General features: G+C 39.9%; 1 protein-coding gene across 4 annotated transcripts; it reads right to left on the reverse strand.

The window, feature by feature from the left end:
• Positions 1-8: 8 nt before the first annotated feature.
• Positions 9-6,921, reverse strand: LOC306984178 (rho GTPase-activating protein 24). 4 transcript variants are annotated; one of them, XM_079585278.1, is made up of 7 exons: positions 6,901-6,921; positions 5,074-5,281; positions 4,506-4,638; positions 4,294-4,367; positions 4,009-4,130; positions 1,890-2,889; positions 9-1,390 (listed from the first exon to the last, which is right to left on the reverse strand). In XM_079585278.1, exons 2-7 carry the CDS (start codon positions 5,220-5,222, stop codon positions 1,153-1,155), a joined length of 1,716 nt encoding a protein of 571 aa, XP_079441404.1. In that variant the 5' UTR covers positions 5,223-5,281; positions 6,901-6,921; the 3' UTR covers positions 9-1,152. The 4 variants fall into 4 exon arrangements, with proteins under 4 accessions (XP_079441404.1, XP_079441402.1, XP_079441401.1 ...); XM_079585276.1 differs by lacking the exon at positions 6,901-6,921 and adding an exon at positions 5,581-6,869 and having other exon boundaries at positions 4,506-4,635; XM_079585275.1 differs by lacking the exon at positions 6,901-6,921 and adding an exon at positions 5,581-6,869.
• Positions 6,922-17,532: the final 10,611 nt, after the last annotated feature.

Below are 17,532 nucleotides of genomic sequence, written 5' to 3' on the forward strand. Positions count from 1 at the left end.
GTCTTTTATTTTATTTTTTCATTTTATTTCATATGGTACAAATACATTCATTGTGTGAAGAATTTTTTTTGTACAAGGTATGAGTGTCTACACGGTACTCAACAATTACACAATGTACAGTAACCCCCAAGCCAGGGCAGAGACTTTTTAAGTCTGAGCTCATTAATCGCAGAGCATCCCTAGGGACAAGTTTGTATTAGAATCTCTTCTCAAATATGGCATCCATGCTCAGACCATGATGCCTACATCATGAAACTCTATCCTACTTTTGGGTCCATTCCATTGTCTTTGAACACTTAAATGGCAAAAAAAATTACTTTAATATTATTTTGAACATGCTGGTCCATACAGTCGTTCAGGCAACAGAACTGTACTTAAAAGTGGGGCAATGGTTTCCCTCAGGAATGCATCCTCATTTTTACAGCCCTGAAATAGACTCCTGTTTTTAACACTGTTATTACTCTGAAACTGGTGTTTCACAGCCCTGGGGTCTCATTTATAAAACTGCGTAGGATCCTTACTAAAAGTGTACGGGTGCCCGAAAGCTAAAAATGGCGTGCGCAAAAACGGCCCAATACGCTCACTGGCGTGGACATTTAAGATGGGATGGATATTTGCTTCAAGTGATCGGCTTGGTGAGTGAAATTTAATTTGTATTATCTTTCTGTATATGTATAATTTTCTAAAGATTTTCTGTCTAAAAGTGACCAAAAAGACATTTAACTCCAGCCCACCATCGATGTCGCCAAACTGCTCCATCTCCAAAATGTTCATACGCATGGGTCAGAGTTTGCGTGCAGGTGCGCAAATTTTCCCGTCAAGTTTGTTTTTATAAACCGGAAGTGGTGTACGCCTCTTTCAGGGCCTGTTTTGTGCGTACGCAACGGTTATAAATGAGGCCCCAGATCTTGGAGTACTTCCAACATTACATATTTTGTATGTCTCCCTAATTAAACTCAGCAGCTGGTTTGCGAAACTCCCTGACAACTTTCTGAAATGGGGGTATCAGAGGAAGATATCCAAATTATGTAATATATTAGGGGTACTCCAGGACCACAGTTGGAAAACACTGCCCTAAAACATTGAAACCTTTCATATGCTGCTAAGCTAAGATTTGTTGCACAGCATGTGAGTCACAAACAGCACGTGAATTCAAAAACTCTGAACAATGCGACTGGTTTTCCGGGCCTCTGCTTTAAGCTCGCCGAATGTTTCAAAGAACTGCTCCATCTCCTGTTGCAGAGTGGTGTTCCGTCTGTCAGCATCTGCACGGGCTCGCTCTACATTTCGCATCTTGATCTCAGCCACACTGACCCAGCGTCGCTGCTGCTCCAGAGTTGAGCGGAGCCCTGCAACTTCCCCCTGAAGTACCTTGTTCCTCTGCTCCAGCCTGATGACAGAAGAGAATGGGGTAAACTTACTGTGCTCATTCACACTCATTCATTAATCTAGTGTTTCTCAACCGTGTTCCTGGAGGCACACCAACACGGCACATTTTCAAATCTTCCATAATCAAATACACCTGATTCAACTCATCAGCTTGTTAGTAGAGACTCAGAGACCTAAAATGGAAGGGTCTGGAGAGCTACTTTCCTGCACCATTCAAATCCAACCTTGCTCTTGGAGAGCTACCTTCCTGCACTGTTCAGACCCAACCCTGTTCCAACACACCTGCATGTCATTTTTTAAGTCATCCCAAACACCTTCATTTAGCTGGTTCCGGTGTGTTTGATAAGGATTACAGCTAAACTTTTCAGGACAGTAGTTCTTTATTATTAGAGTAAAGCAGGGTGTCTGCCTCTGTGTTAATGTAATGACAGTGCCAGAGATTTGCAATTTTCCTTTACAAAACAATTGTGGTACAATGACAATTGATGATGTGATCTTACCTGTTCATTTTTGCTTCATACTCTGCCTTTTGCCTGGTCATCTGTTGATGAAGCCCTGCAACGAGGCACTGCATAGCATGGGAGGCTGGAAAACCTAAGGGCTCTTGGGGAGCACTTGGCAAAAAGACTTCACTGCTGCCGGTGCTTAAAGGGGCATCTGTGGGAGCAGATGATGAGGCAGGGGAGTTAGGGCGAAGGTCTTCTTCAACAGAGTCCATTCTGAATGAGGAGAACTGTACTGGAGAACCATGGCATGGGCTTGCAGCTCCACCGTTTCCACTGCCCCCTTCCAAAGGTGCAATCTCACAGGAGGACCAAGAGCTGCTGCTCTCAGCCATGCTGGCAGTACCTTTGGCCTCCTTGTCTTCTGTATATCGCTCCTCAGTAACTATGTTGTCATAGACAGATAAGGTACTATCCTGGACTTCACTGCTGCCTCCACTCTCCCTTAACGCTCTCTCTGGACTCCAGCTGGGTTCTTCTATGTCAGGCCAGCTCCTTGACTGCACACAAATTTCAACCCCAGCTTCCAGCACTTTGGTCATAGAAGGGCAGGCAGTTGGTGGGGTGGAGGGTGGAGGTACATGTATTTTATGGAGACAGTCTTGTGCTGAGCTGTGTTGACTGTGGTTGTCATAAATCAGAGTAGAGCTGGTTGGCGAAGAGTCCTCTTGAAGATGTCTCTCTGTGTCTGATAGATGATGGTTAATGTTTTTCTCACAAGGGCTTTGAAAAGACCCTCTCCTCTCTGTGGTCAGTGGTAGAGAAGTTGCACGTGGACATGCAACAGTTTGATCTGGAAGGGTCACATGATCTTTGCCAAGCAGAGGCTCCCTCAGGTGTGAAGGTGGTTCATGCACCCATTCCACAAGGTTACTGTGTCTTTGTTTTTGGTGGATTGCTTTCAAAGATGTTTCAGGAGGGCTGCAGTTCTCTCTGGAGAAGAGCAAGCTGTGCTCACGGATCAGTTCAGACATTAGATGTTGCACAACTGCTGTCCCTAGTGTAGGAGAGAGAGACGTTTAAGTGTGTGGTCCACAGCCATGTGGCAAACAGTCACGTATTTGACCTCACAAGCAAATGAGCACATACACTAACTTAAAGGTGCAGTGTGTGATTTCTAGCGACGTCTAGTGGTGAGGTTGTGAATTGCAACCAACAGAAGTTACAGTGGCTGACAGGAAAAGATGTCGTCGTCTGAGCCAGCAGAGCCAGCTAAGCAATGAGGTTTCTTTACAAACATAAATTAAGAAATTATGTTTACTTAATTAAGTAAAACTATATGTTATTGCGAATATTATTGGTACTTGTTCATCATTGTGTCAGTGTTTTATTCGCTGACTTTAGCTTGCTACTTTGCACGAAGAACAACATATGGCGCTTTTCCACTGCATGGTACGGCTCGGTACGACTCAGTATGGTTCGGCGCGGCGCGGTTCGCTTTAGCTCGGTTTGCTTTTCCACTGCAGTTTAGTACCGCTTCAAAGTGGGTGGGATTAGACCGATCGTCGGATAGTTTATCCGCTCCTCGGCAACCAACGAGAGGAACGTCTGCACTTCGTCCACTGACCACGATTCAGCAATTTCTTTTTTGGAAGTTCTTCAAGCAAGTAGTTTAAAAACAGGTTCTACAGCGGTGGCTGTTACTGGCTATTTAAATCTAGCGGGTTTGGTGTCTCGTGTCGCGCAAATACAATGAGGCCGACGATTCTGTCTGACCAATCAGTGATCTGCAGTGTTTTCACGTCATATTTTAGTACCGTATCATTTAAAGCGTACCGTACCATGCTGTGGAAAAGCGCCACAAAGTGAGCCGAACCGCATTTGTCCGTTTAGGGTTATGTAGAAACATGTTGGCGCAAAATGGATATTTCAATGTAAGGGCACCCGCAGTGTATGTAGATAGAAATGGCTTATTCTGAGGTAATAAAAACATAACAGTTTATTATGTAAGGTCGTTATACACCACTGAAAACATAGCTATGTATATGATATTGCATTTCTGTTAACAGATCCTCCTAAATATTACACAATGCACCTTTAAGATGTATCTAAATCTCAGAAAAGTCATTAACCCTTTGCCTCAGACCATTTTTATCGACATCTAAATATTGCTCACCTCCAATGATACTTTCTGGGTCCTCTGCTTTAGGCCGGAGAATATTTGGCCCGAAAACAGTTGCCAAGTTCTGGATACTCATCTTGTTGACATTGGAGTATGATTGGACATCATTTAAGAATCTGGAACAAAGATTTGTCATAGCAGTGTTACTAAAACATTGAAACGTGAGCCATGACTAAAGACTAGACACTTCATGGCAAATTAGGTTAAATCTCCCAATGCCAATATCTAGATATTGAAAACCAAATCTTTAGAACTTTGGATGAAACAAAATGATCTTACTGGCAGATGTATTTCAGGAGGTTGAAGTTTGCTACAGGCAGCTCATAAAGGAGACTCTTCAAATCTTGCAAACCCTGAAGTTCAGGATGAAATTATAAGAAACAAAATTCTTGTCTGCCCTTAAATGTCCAGAATGTAATCGTATTGACTTGTTTAAATTGATCAAATAGCATCGTGCTCTTCTTTGAAGTGAGTGATATAGTTGACTATACCTTTTCTCTGTCTGAGGGGATTCTTTTGCCACATATAAGAAACTCTTCATAGCGGGAAAATGGCACCAGAGGTTCAGGCAGCTCCCTGAGGTATAGCTTCAGCAAAGATGCCACTGTGTGGACATCTGTGCTGCTGAGAGAGCAAACATGTATTCACTACAAGAGTAAATTCACCTATGTTAGGTTTTGATATATTTGTGGGGACTCCATGGACATAATGATTTTTCTATCCCCTAATCCTAACCCTACCTCTAAACCTAAAACCTGTTGAAAGTAAGAGGACTTTTTTGAGTTTAGCAGCGCAATTTAATTCATAAGTTGAATTAAATTGACCATGTCCTACATGAAGTTAAATTATAATTGTAGGCAGTGCAATTCACTGAATTACAATTAAAATAAATTTTGGAAATTTCCTCTGTATTTTGCACTATACATTGGAGTACAAATGTCTAGATGACATTTCATACAGATATATCTGTCTTTAAGGCCTATAAAACTTTCAAAATTCAAGACTTATTCAAGATGTACATTATGATGATTTACACATTATCTCTACTCAATCTCTTACCTGTCAAAAGATGGTTTCTCCCCAGCATCAAAAGCTTCCTGCAGCTCTTTAACCAGCGTAGCCTGGCCGGGCTGCCTGAAGAGTCCCACCTCTGTGAGCCCATGCTCTCGGATAAAATCGACACATTGCTCTACCACCAGAGGAGCCATGTGATCCCCATACCTCCTCTCATACAGGACTGTCTCCTCCAACCTTTGACCAAACACACCTGTGATGATAAAATACAGGTATAGAGTTATCAATGACAGACCCCTTTAGCTTTTCACCTAATTTTGTCAATGGATATGTGCTGAAATAGTGAGAGGACTCACTATAAATGCAGTTAACCTCAAAAGCGAAAACAAAGATCCTGTTGAGTCCGCAGAAAAAGGACAAAATGCATCAAACAATAATAATTTTCTGCTAAAAAGTGCCTTTAGGATTAATGCACGCTGCTGCTGCACTGCACCAAAATCTAGCTCTGTGTGTGATGGTGTGCCCTCTCCCTGCCTAATATTTAATACTCACGTCTTCTGAAGCTCAGCACCCTTTTTATCTTCCTGTAAGCAGAGTGAGACAGATAGCTTCCAGTCCGCTGGATTGTCTGCTTGTTTTCAGGCATCTTTTCTTTTATCCGTCTGTCTTTTTTGGGGACACACTTCCTCTATCCTGACCTCAGTAGCAATCCTGAAACTGGCACCGAACGAATGTCCTCAATGAACCTAAATCCCTTTTGCTCATGTTTTACAAACTTGTTTAGTCTAGGACTGGATGTTCCTTTCCCTTTTGCTCTTCCTCCTCCCTCTCTCTCTCTCGCTCTCCTGTCTGCAGGTAAGGCTTAGTGCACAGAAGAGAGGCTCCCTCTCTCTCTCCCTCTCTCTCTCTTTCTCTCTCGCTGATGTGCAACAGTGACCCTCCAGCTCAGATATGCGTGCTTATCGGATATATCAGCATTCCAAATCAGATGACAGTCCTCATTCTGAAAGAGGAGGCATTGTTCAAGTGCACACCTCTCATTTTCAGCACATTTCTGTAAAAAGTGTTCAAGTGTTCAAAGTTTCAATTCTGAAAGTTCCAAAGTTGAAGGACAGAAGCTTAGCAAAGGTTTTAATCACAACAGTGTTTTGTCAAAAACAATTTGGTGTCCTCAGTCCAGGGCAAAAAGAGACAACCGGTTTAATTTGTCCCAGTTCAATATACTTCCTGAGAGATAGTTATGGAAATACTTCCTCCACACTGTTGTCCATTTAGTGCTCGACCTCTTCTACCGTGATGGTTGCTTCCTGCGTGAGCTCACCGATGTACCACCTGGTGCTTTTCAATAAAATGGGTAGAAATCTGGTATAAAGTAGATGTTCCCTTTGACGCCGCCTCAGGAAGTGGACATCTCAGTCATGTCCCACTGTTGACAGTGACATCAACCGAGACAAGTCTGTGTTCGCCTCTGAAGGGGAGGTTATGTTTGTCTGTACTTAATTGTCCAAAGTTTCCAGTGACGTGAGTCAGCACCTCCTTGGTTTACTGTCAAATTAAGTCTGCCGCCTTAATTACAAGGGAGGAATTACAAACATTTTTACACTTTCTCTCTTGCTGTGTCATTCACTGCTGTTGATAGTTTATACTATCTTTCCCTTACTCTTTCTATGTCAGTTTTCTGTCTGCCTTTTTCCAAACGTCTTGTCTGTATTAAGCTAGAGGGTTACTGGAGTCTGTTTTTCCTTTTTCTGCCCCCTCACCATGAATCATTAACACCACAAAACACGAAATTGACTAAAAATAAATGAGCTAGAACTTTCTGCGGGTTACTTTCTGTTATATCTCCCTTTCTTTCTCTCTGTCCCTGTGTACCTCACATGGCCTGCTTCCAAGAAATTTCCATTGGACACAGCTGAACACACCCCTCCAACCCTTTTTATACATTTGTGCCCGGTAACTTGGCCCCTGATGAGATTCCCAGTCTAAAATGGATCCTTAGACATTGGCCCAGTGAGTGTGCAGTGCATGTGAATGTGGCTGTGTGTTATCTGGAAGGGCATCTCTCACCTTTTAGGAGCCCCAGAGCTGTGTTGAGTTATGTTGGAGAGGTAATGTAGGGAATTCATTGGGAATGTTAATCTCTCCTGGGAAATAAGCATCAACATGGACTCTGCAGTTCAAGTTTCGCCTTCAGCTCAGATTTGCATGTTTTAACAGGGATAGTATCAGACGTTTCCTCACACAATATCTTTGCAAAATAACTCTACTGGGTGTTTGGGTTATATTTATAAAACAATGTAATTTTATAAATAATATTGCCTAATGCATGCTAGGGCTAGCTCTCTATTCAATTTACCCTTCACAAGACCCATCCCCCTTAGTTACTGTTGCTACGTCCTACAAGTTTTTGGGACCAGGCCAGTACTACCAGCCACGGCGCTTTCACGCCAGATATCATTATACGTTTACATGCACCCTCATAATACCCCACGTAAACACAATACTTTCAATGTGATTAAGCTTATAATAAACTATCACAAATAAACTGTGGCGTACGCCTATTTTAATTGCAATAACAGTCATGTAAACACCTTAATCACATTATTACCACTCTGGCCATCAGTGTTGGGGGTAACGCATTACAAGTAACACAAGTTGCGTAATCAGATTACTTTTTTTCAAGTAACTAGTAAAGTAACATTTACTTTTAAATTTTAAATAGGAGTTATTTTCATTTGCCAAAAATATCACTTTTCTGTTATTAAAAAACAAACAAGCAAGCCCATCTTAGATTAGGAAAAGTAACGCAAAAGTAACGCATCACATTACTTTCCATAAAAAGTAGCCAAGTAATGTAATTGGTTACTTTTTAGGGAGTAACGCAATATTGTAATGCATTACTTTCAAAAGTAACTTTCCCCAACACTGCTGACCATGTGCTCGAGCCTATATACAGATGTTGTTCAACTTCATGATTGAACTCTGTGACATTGTTCAGTTTTCCCTTCACTCCCAATTAGTAAACTGTCAACACAACTCGCAGTGCAGTCTCTGCTCTGTATCTCCATGCAGAGACGGGGCGAAGAAAGCGGTGTAGTGTAGGCAAACCCAATTACAGCGGCATTGCAATGTTCACCACGATGCAAAATAACCTTCCAAAAATTCCATTTTCATTTAAACAGTGGCCAGTAACACGTCTGTACCTTCGTTGCTGTGGAGTATGCGAAAAGTGGCAATAAAAATAACCTCACCATAGCAAATAATCAGAATAATTACAATTTTACTGTAAACGTAGTAAATGTTCTCACGCAGTGAGTGAATACATCACAGAGCAAAGAGGACACTGACAATGTGCCGACAGACAAGATTCTTTATTTTTTTTAAAGAAATTTTATCTTTAAGAAATTTAATAAATAAATACCATTTTGTAGCACTTTAATGTGTCATGACAAATCACTGTAGCGCCTCAGTTCAAGTGGCAACTGAACTGAGCATCTCTTCCTCTTTACTAGTTATAGCACAAAATAAATGCGTATGAACATCAGAAGGTATGTTATTTAAATCGCGGAAAGACATCAATACACACCATTTTTCAAGTTCAAGTCCACCGTCGTTAATCAACTCTACTGTCTGGTCTGTTTGACAAAATGGCGGATAGCAACATAACATCGGCATTATGATTGGTTAGATTGCCTGTCAATTACAATTACCGGTAAATTTTATTAATCTTTGATTAATTTGGGTATATTTCAATATAATTTATTAAACAGATATAAGAAGCACAAAACACTTGGATACCAGCTGAAGTCAAATTAAAACTGATTTGACGCTTCAGTTATAAAGTGTTCAAGTCTTTTTGTTTGACTTATTAAAAGGGGCGTATGTTTGTAAATGGGATTACACTGTGGTATGGGTTTCTGATTTACCAAAGTACCTGTTTGTGAGAGTCATTTGTTCATGAATCAAACCTCACTGGTTGCATCTGTTTTTGATTCACTAAATTCATAAGTCATTGATTGTACTGGTCGCATTGTGTTTTTGCACGCTGCCTGGAACCTTTTTATCTTATCACATTCAATTTGGACTGTAAATCATGACATTTAGCATTTAGCAGGAGAAGTGCGCCATACTGGAATAGAGTAAAAGATTGAGTTTCCCGATTATTTGAATGAAGATCGGGATTGTTCCATATTTTTTGTCCTACCTTAATGCATACATTTTTTCCTTTATGAAAATATATATTTGTAACGTGTATATTTGTTTTAGTGTCTTGCACTCCCAAAACTACTTCATTGTATGGGTGTGATGGGGGTTGATGGCTCTCATGAGAAAAAACAAGGTGTATTGTAACATTATTATTCCCAGGCACACTGCCAAGATGGAGACACAGCTGCCGCCCACAACCCCTCACGCTCTCACTCCAAGTAATGCTGCAAGTAATAGAGGAAAAGACTGATGGATGGACCACTGAGAAGTTCTTGAGAAGGTGCTTGAACTAATGACACTGGCTGAAAAAACACTTGCCAACCTTGTTTGTGATGGGGTTTTTTTTAGCTAAAATTAGAAAAAATTCTCGATATTTGCTGTTTCGAATGACATCAGCTCTTGCGGCATGTGTTTTTCAGCATTTTGTGAGATTTGTGATGGTAGACAAAGCGTAGTCTGTGATGAGACTAGTCATTAGAGTGTGTAATGCATTGCCCATGATTTGGAAATGACTGGAATATGTGTGAGTGTGTTGTTATGTCTATGGCTGGAGCCCTAAAGACTGATTGGATCTGCTGTTTCATCGTATTCAGGCAGTCACACTGAATGTTTTTATCATGACAATGACTCGCACAGGCCTGGATTTTCCAGAGACCACAGAATGTAGAAACAAAATTAGTCAGATATTCGAGTGTGTGTGTGTGTACCTGTAAAAGGTATCCAAATGCCCTTATTTAGGCTCTTCAGCCACTCCTCCCCCTGACCACAGCTGTTTGACAGGAAGAAATATGAGCCAGGACTAACCAATACGTCCCTGTTTCCTCCTAATTGAGAGACGGAGGGAAAATACATGGAAAAAGTTAGTTTGTTTATCCCACATCATCCAAATACTCAAAAGTAACTTAATTTAGAATTCCAAACAAAATTAGCAACATAATCTTGACCTATAGCCTGATGCACACATGCATGAATAAAATATCAGCCCTAATATGTTATGAACAAAGTTGTTATGACAAAGACGTTATTAACTAAGCAAAGCTCATCTACCGGTCACAAAGGCCACTTTGTCACTCAACCAAATTTAGTTGTCAATCCATCTTTTAGTGCTTAATCTTGTTCTGTACACGCAGAGTTCATTAATGCACAAAAATTATATTCCGCATGAACGGAACCGACTGCTGTAAACCCTAATGCTCTAAATAATTAATTGGTTTAAGTAGGACAAATTTAAATTCAATTAATTAGTTCAGTCAAATTAACTTGTATGAGTATTTAGCACTTTTTTTCTTTCAAGTTCACAGAACTGATATATTTTATGTAAACTGAACCGTTTCGTTGTTTTGAGTTTTTTGAAATTATATATGATGCGTATTTAAACACGCATCATATATGTGGCTGTGAAAGAAAATGACAGGGAAAGAGGTACAAGCCTAAACTCATTCGTGTTGCCAGATCTTGCTAGGAAAAACACAAACAGAAAACAAGAACAAGCCCATAATAAACCAAAATAAATTCAAATGCTTTATATTGAAAATAACTCAATAATATTGATCGATTTATGTGCCAAACCCGAAATGTCCTGTTTCTACAGTGTTGCCATGTCCACATATTATAAATATGTGGACATGGCAACACTGTAGAAACAGGACAAAACATAATGGCTCTGTCAATGGTTTAGTTAAAATTGCAGAACACAATGAGTCTTTGGCCACTGTAATATTAATTTGTTCAAAATAGTGGCGCCAGAATGTTACTATGGTTACCACTGTGTCCGAAACTTTACAGTGTGTACATGACCAAAGACTTTTTCATATAGGCCTCCTTCTTGCCAATACAATATGAATTGGTTTTGATTGTTCCACTGCATGTAAATGGACATGTGCCTCCAGATCTAAGATTGTTCCTCTTGGTTTTGTCAGCAACCAAACACAGCATGTTTATAAGTGAATTTATGTTGTATGTTAAAGGGATAGTTCATAAAAACATGAAAATTATTAAATTAATTACTCACCCTCATCTCGTTCCAAACCCATAAGACTTTCATTCATCTTCGGAACACAAATAAACAGATATTTTTAATGAAATCTGAGAGCTTTCTGTCCCTCCATTGACAGCTACGCAACTACCATTTTGACGCTTCAAGTTCATAAAGAGATTGTAAAACTAATCCATATGAATTAAGCGGTTTAGTCCAAATTTCTGAAGAGACTCAATCACTTTATATGATTCACATATATCTTTTATTCACATATAAACATGAATCAGCGAACATATACAGAAGCTCAACCGAACCTGCTTGGATGCCTGAGAACAAACCTCATTGGTTCTTACTGAAGGTCAAACGTGCTGCGTAACACGAGAATGAACCTCATTGGTTCTTACTGAAGGTCAAACGTGCTGCGTAACACGAGAATGAACCTCATTGGTTCTTACTGAAGGTCAAACGTGCTGCGTAACACAAGAATGAACCTCATTGGTTCTTACTGAAGGTCAAACGTGCTGCGTAACACAAGAATGAACCTCATTGGTTCTTACTGAAGGTCAAACGTGCTGCGTAACACAAGAATGAACCTCATTGGTTCTTACTGAAGGTCAAACGTGCTGCGTAACACAAGAATGAACCTCATTGGTTCTTGCTAAAGCTCATTTGTGTTCCAAAGATGAAAGGAGGTTTCACGGGTTTGGAACAACATGAGGGTGAGTAATTAATGACAGAATTTTCATTTTTGGGTGAACTATCCCTTCAAAGTGTTTTTAATGATTACAATAAAAAAACTTGTTTTCTGAGTGCAGTAAGGCTAATGTTAAGTGGTATGTATTGCTCTTTACTATGTAAAAATCTCTCTCTGCCCTTAATGGTCACTGTGTCCTTCAAGTTTATATATGTGAGCTAACTGGAAGACAGCCCAAGATGAATCAGATGACCATTTCTTATCTTTAAGCACCGCAAGAGTTCAACGGGGGAAAGGAGCGCATTGATTTTCATAATTTAATTAAAAACTCTTGCCATTTTTTCTCCTTCATGTATTTCTCAAAGACCATATTAATCACAGGATGGGTCTCAGTCACAATTAAAGTATGCCCCAGATCCCACTCACATTTGCCGGTAGAGTGCAGTAATTAATTCCAAAGAGGACACTTTCCGTAACAAGACAGAGCTGTAAAAATCCAGCTTAAGTGGTTTATCAATACCGAGCGCTCGTCGAATCTGGCCTGAGCAATAATGATATTAAAAGGAGAGCATTGATATGCCATAAAAGAGCAGTGACCACCACAGCTAAAGGGTTGGATCACTCATATCATGTCTTATATGACACTCTTTTTTTTTCATGGAACACAAAGGGAGATGTTCCCATTTTTCTCTTAAGTATGATGTTTTCAAGCTCCAGAAATGACAATAAAGCACCTTAAAAGTACCATAAAAGTAGTGTGCTATATTTCTCGTCTTCTAAACCTGATCTGAACTGTGATATTACAGCTCTTATATCTCAAATGGTGGGGACAACTTTCAGTGATCCATAACTTAAAGTTGTGTCTGTTTCTCATGCAAAGCAACCGTATGTCTTTAGAAGACCTGGAATATAGTGCAAAGTTGTGTCATATTGTGCTTTTTCGAGTTGAGCATTGTCCTTTCCCATTCACTGTGAGCATATGGAAAAGAGCTGCATTAACATTCTGATTTACATCTCATTTTGTGTTCCACGTAAGTGAAAGAAGTAGAGAGTGAGAGTAAATATGAAAGAATTTTCTTTTTGTGTATATTAATTTAACAGGCTCAAAGTACTTGGAGAGAAATATAAGAAGTAGTTGGTTAACTGACATATGTTTAATAGATAGAAATGTTGTAATAAAGAGTGGCAGGGGGGGTTGGTACACTGTTTTGACAACTCAGTAATTGAAAGAATGGTAAGTGTTTCCTTAAGTGGTTATACGGCAGAAAACAACAGCAGTCTTTCTCCGTGTTTTCATGAATTTGACGGACATTTTTCACTCGTGGTCATGACTTGCCTAATAGTTTGCACTCAAGACGTACACATGGGTTTCTAATGATTGGCAAAGTGTCAAGTTCCTTTGACTGTTAAACATATTCTCTTGAACTGTAATTCTGATGATACTGCTAGAAAACGCTTTTATTCAGAAACATGTTTACATTCAATATTTTAGAATGTATAAACTGAATATATTTTAAAAGTTCTATCTTATGTCAAGTTTAAATGTTTTATATACTAATAAAAATGTTATGGATTGTGATATTGACCTTGTGTTTGCAAATGGCCCTGATATGGCGTTAAAAACAAACAAATCGAATAATTAGCATTCTTCTAAGAAGTGGCTGTAAATACGATTACCTGTACCTAGTGTATCATGCAACAGGTAAACATAGTAGCAGAGCTGTTCCTCATTCTAAGGTTTTAACCCCAGTATTTAAAGGGAGGTTATCTATCTTTTGTCTCCTTAGTTTCTCTGCAAATTACATCGATTCGGAGTCCGTCCCAAACATTTTCAGTCACTCTGCTTGCTTGTCTCATCTGAGTCTTTTCAAGCTCATTATTTGAATTATTTTAGTGCCCCTCCCACACATAAAGCCAAACTGGCTATACCTGTCGCTTCTTTGTTTTAATGTATTCGTAAGTGAAATCTCGGTCAACACGGCATGGGGTCCGTCCTTCATGTTCTGCTTCCCTTCCAGCACTTGAAATAATCGCCTGACCCAGAAACTCCAAATAAACTATGTCTTTGAGGTTGAACTGCTAGTTTTAATCATACTGTGAAGTGTGAATACATCTTAATTTTGTTCAACATCTCTCTATCCGATTACATACTAATGTAGTGTTGAGTCCAGATCAGCAGGTCATGTCTTATATTAGTGCATGCTACATCTACATCAAGTTCACACTCGGGTCATCGCATATGGCGAGCCAGAAAGACTGACACTCCAGTGGGAAGTAGTGAAGCACTTGCTCACCTTTCTGTGCAGCACTGTTGTACTTCCAGGACTTGAAGCAGGCGAGTCCCATCCTGCAGGTGGGTGTCTCTTGAGATGCCTCAGCCGAGCTCGGATCCTCTATGGGTGCGCAGCATCATCATCATCATCATCATCAGCGCTGGGGCTCTAGCGGCTCCTGTTCGGTGGAGGCTGGCCACGCTGGCGGCATCCCTGAGCGCAGGCTCCCCAGCACTGCCATGGCCTGGACACAAGCCCCATCTGTCTCTCTACCCCTATCTCCCTTCTCATCCATCTCATCAATAAAGCCCCAGCCCAATCCCGTTGGCAGCCGCTTTGCTGGGGGAGATGGAAGGGCGGGGCATGGACCCTCTGCGGCAGACTATTCCGGACACGCATGCATACAAACACACACACATACACACTATCTGGCCTCAGCATCCCTCCAGCAACTATAATTACTTCAGTACAGTATGCCGTCTCAGGCAGCCAGGGCCAATTTCCCTAATGCATCCACCACCCCCCTCCAGACCAGCCCCCCGCATTTGGTTTAATGGCCATCGATGTGATCGGCCCTCACCCGCACACAATGACTCAAAGAGGTTATAAAGACGGGAGCGGGTGGCCGGCACGTTAAACTTTTGAACCGTCCTCCATTAGACTAAGAGGAGCCGTCGTCTCTCTCATCCTCCTTTCCCCATCTGCCCTCTCTCTCCTTCTCGCTCGCTTTCCTTCTCACTGCAAGCCAGATTTATGATTCCCGGCCTGGCAGGATCTCAGGCATATATTGATCCTGATGAAAGAGGTTCACTTCATTTGGCAAGAGGAATGGGTCTTTTCAGTAGACTTTACACATCCCATCAAGGAGTCGGAGCTGTACTGACGTGCTTTCTCACTGACTTGTCATGAATTCTCAGGCACAGAGAATACACAATCCAGTGATGTACCTTTGTACATTTTCACTAAATGATTTCTTCAAAATGTAGCTATTTGGTAAGTTTGCCAAGTGTACATATTCTGTAGATGCTATTCAGTGGGCATTGTTTGACATATGGACCACTGTTAATGCCAGTGCTCTTGGTGTTGTCACAACCTTTGGTCCCCTATAGAGTGATGGCGTATTTTTGTAGGCCAACCCGGAAGATAGCATCACCCTGGTTCCCTTGACCAAAAACACAATAGGATTTTTCCATTGGCTTTTGGATTATTGCAGTAAATAAGCTCTGTAACCAACAAAAGTTTGTGATTCTTAAATGTTTTCTTAAATGTTAAACTGAATTTTGAAGCCTAAATACAATCACCAGGAGTAAAAAGCTAAACGTAGGCTATAAACGAACTACACCACGGTTGTATGACTTCAACATCACCACCATTAAGCTTCCAACAACTCTTTACTCCAACAGTCTTTATTTAAAATCTACAAGTTGGAAAGTTAGAGTTAGAATAGTTAGCAAGAGCGCGATTATGAACACAAGGCTGTAAAAGCAGACCAGAGATGTTTGCAGTGATGGCGTTTAATGTCCCTGACAACCTCTAGTCAATTTTACTGATGTATTTTGTGCTGTATAAATAAACCATGAAAATATATTGAGCTTTTGTTAACCACAGAGTTTATTTTAGGCATTTAACTAAACCCCCATTCAAAAACCCCACTAACTTTGGGAAAATGGAACGAGAAGTGCAAAAAATGCTAACTTAATTCCAGGTTTTAGGACTCATTCCTGCAGCACTCTATTCAATACCATGAATGAGTCTTGTTAGAAATGATTATCTGACTGCTGCAAATCTATTGGAATGTGTGAAAGTATTCTGAATCACACATTTTGAATTGGGCCCTCTGGTTTCTCCGCTCTGACCCCTGCTGCACAGTTGCTGGGCAGTTCCAATTATCACTAAGAGCTTTTCGCTCCTCTTTTGTCAATATGCACGATACACGGTTTTGTGCTGAGCAAAGGCTCTTCTGAAAATGAAACTTGTCAGACACACAAGTTACACACTAGGACTCCTTCGCATGCACACACACAATTCATCTCATGACAGGTTCATCTTTTTACTGGAATTGAAATGGAAGGCAGTAGGGAACTTAAATTGTGAGAATGGAACAGCCCTCGTTTTTAATCTACATAGAAGCTTTTGCTTTACTTAAATAATCACTGATAAGATACAAACATAAATCTGCCAATCACTTCATGTGACACAAGATAACAAAATGCAACCTGAAACTGTGCTAAATCAGATAAATTTAGTACAGTTGTATAACTGTACACAGTTTTCTTAACACAGTTTATTATATTTCCTTTCATTAGAAAACAAAACTGCTTTCTACAGTCTTAAGAATGAAATAACAATGTGCATTTACTTTTAAATTGTAATATACAAGTTTAGCATGTAAAGGATGACATCCAGAAAATAGAAATCCAGTAAGTGATATTCTATGATTTATATATTGTAGCAATACATATTTAATTGCCAACATCTTAATTGAGGATATGTCCTCACAATAGCTACACTATGAATTTGATTTGAATGATTTTACTCAATTAGCCTAAAAACAATCATTTGGGTCCATAAATCCCTCATTAACAAATAGACGCAAAAACCTTTGATACATAATTCAACATAATACAATGTCACAGATCAATATTGTTCAGAGACACAAAATGTTGATATTCAGATGAAATTACTAAATAAGTACATAACCATTAATTAAAGTGTTGAGATAAGATTTGTGTAACTTAATCATGAGGAAATAAAAACAAGGCATCTTACCCTGCCATACAATCAGTGACGATTCATCTGGAGCAACTTGAGGTTAAAAGTCAGGTGGTTAAGTATTACTGTAAATACTGTAAATAAGTAAATACTGCAGTGTCAACTAGATATTTGAGGAAGAGAAATGTTTATGATAGTGGAACGTGTCTTTTTTGTTCTTTTTTTATTGTTCAGTCAAGGTGACTGTGAACAGGAAAGGTGGAACTTAACAATTAAAGGGATAGTTCACCCAAAACTGATTCATGTCATTAATTACTCACCCTCATGTTGTTTCAAACCCGTATGACTTTCATTCATCTTCAGAACACAAATGGAGATATTTTTAATGAAATCTGAGAGCTTTTTGTCTATCTGTTGACAGCCACGCAACTAACACTTTGACGCTTCAAAAAGTTCATAAAGAGATTGTAAAACTCATGAATCGATCGCTTTATATGCTGAAAAGACAAAATGTAGGCTTTTATTCACATAGAAACATTCATCAACTCACACATCAGTTGTGTTAAACGGAAGCTCAAGCATGTTTGTTTGATGTGCGAGAACCAATGAAGTTCATTCTTGTGTTACGCGGCACGTTTGAG

Source organism: Phoxinus phoxinus (genome assembly GCF_949152265.1).
Source record: "Phoxinus phoxinus genome assembly, chromosome: 17".
Taxonomy (NCBI): Eukaryota; Metazoa; Chordata; class Actinopteri; order Cypriniformes; family Leuciscidae; genus Phoxinus; species Phoxinus phoxinus.

Bases quoted from the DNA above. Each gene is read 5' to 3' on its own strand.
- LOC306984178 (XM_079585275.1), bottom strand. From the start codon at position 5,674: ATGCCTGAAAACAAGCAGACAATCCAGCGGACTGGAAGCTATCTGTCT. The intron at 4,639-5,073 runs GTAAGAGATTGA...TTGCTCTCTCAG, and splicing joins GAGAAACCATCTTTTGACAG to CAGCACAGATGTCCACACAG. The intron at 2,890-4,008 runs GTGAGCAATATT...CTCCTACACTAG, and splicing joins CCCAGAAAGTATCATTGGAG to GGACAGCAGTTGTGCAACAT.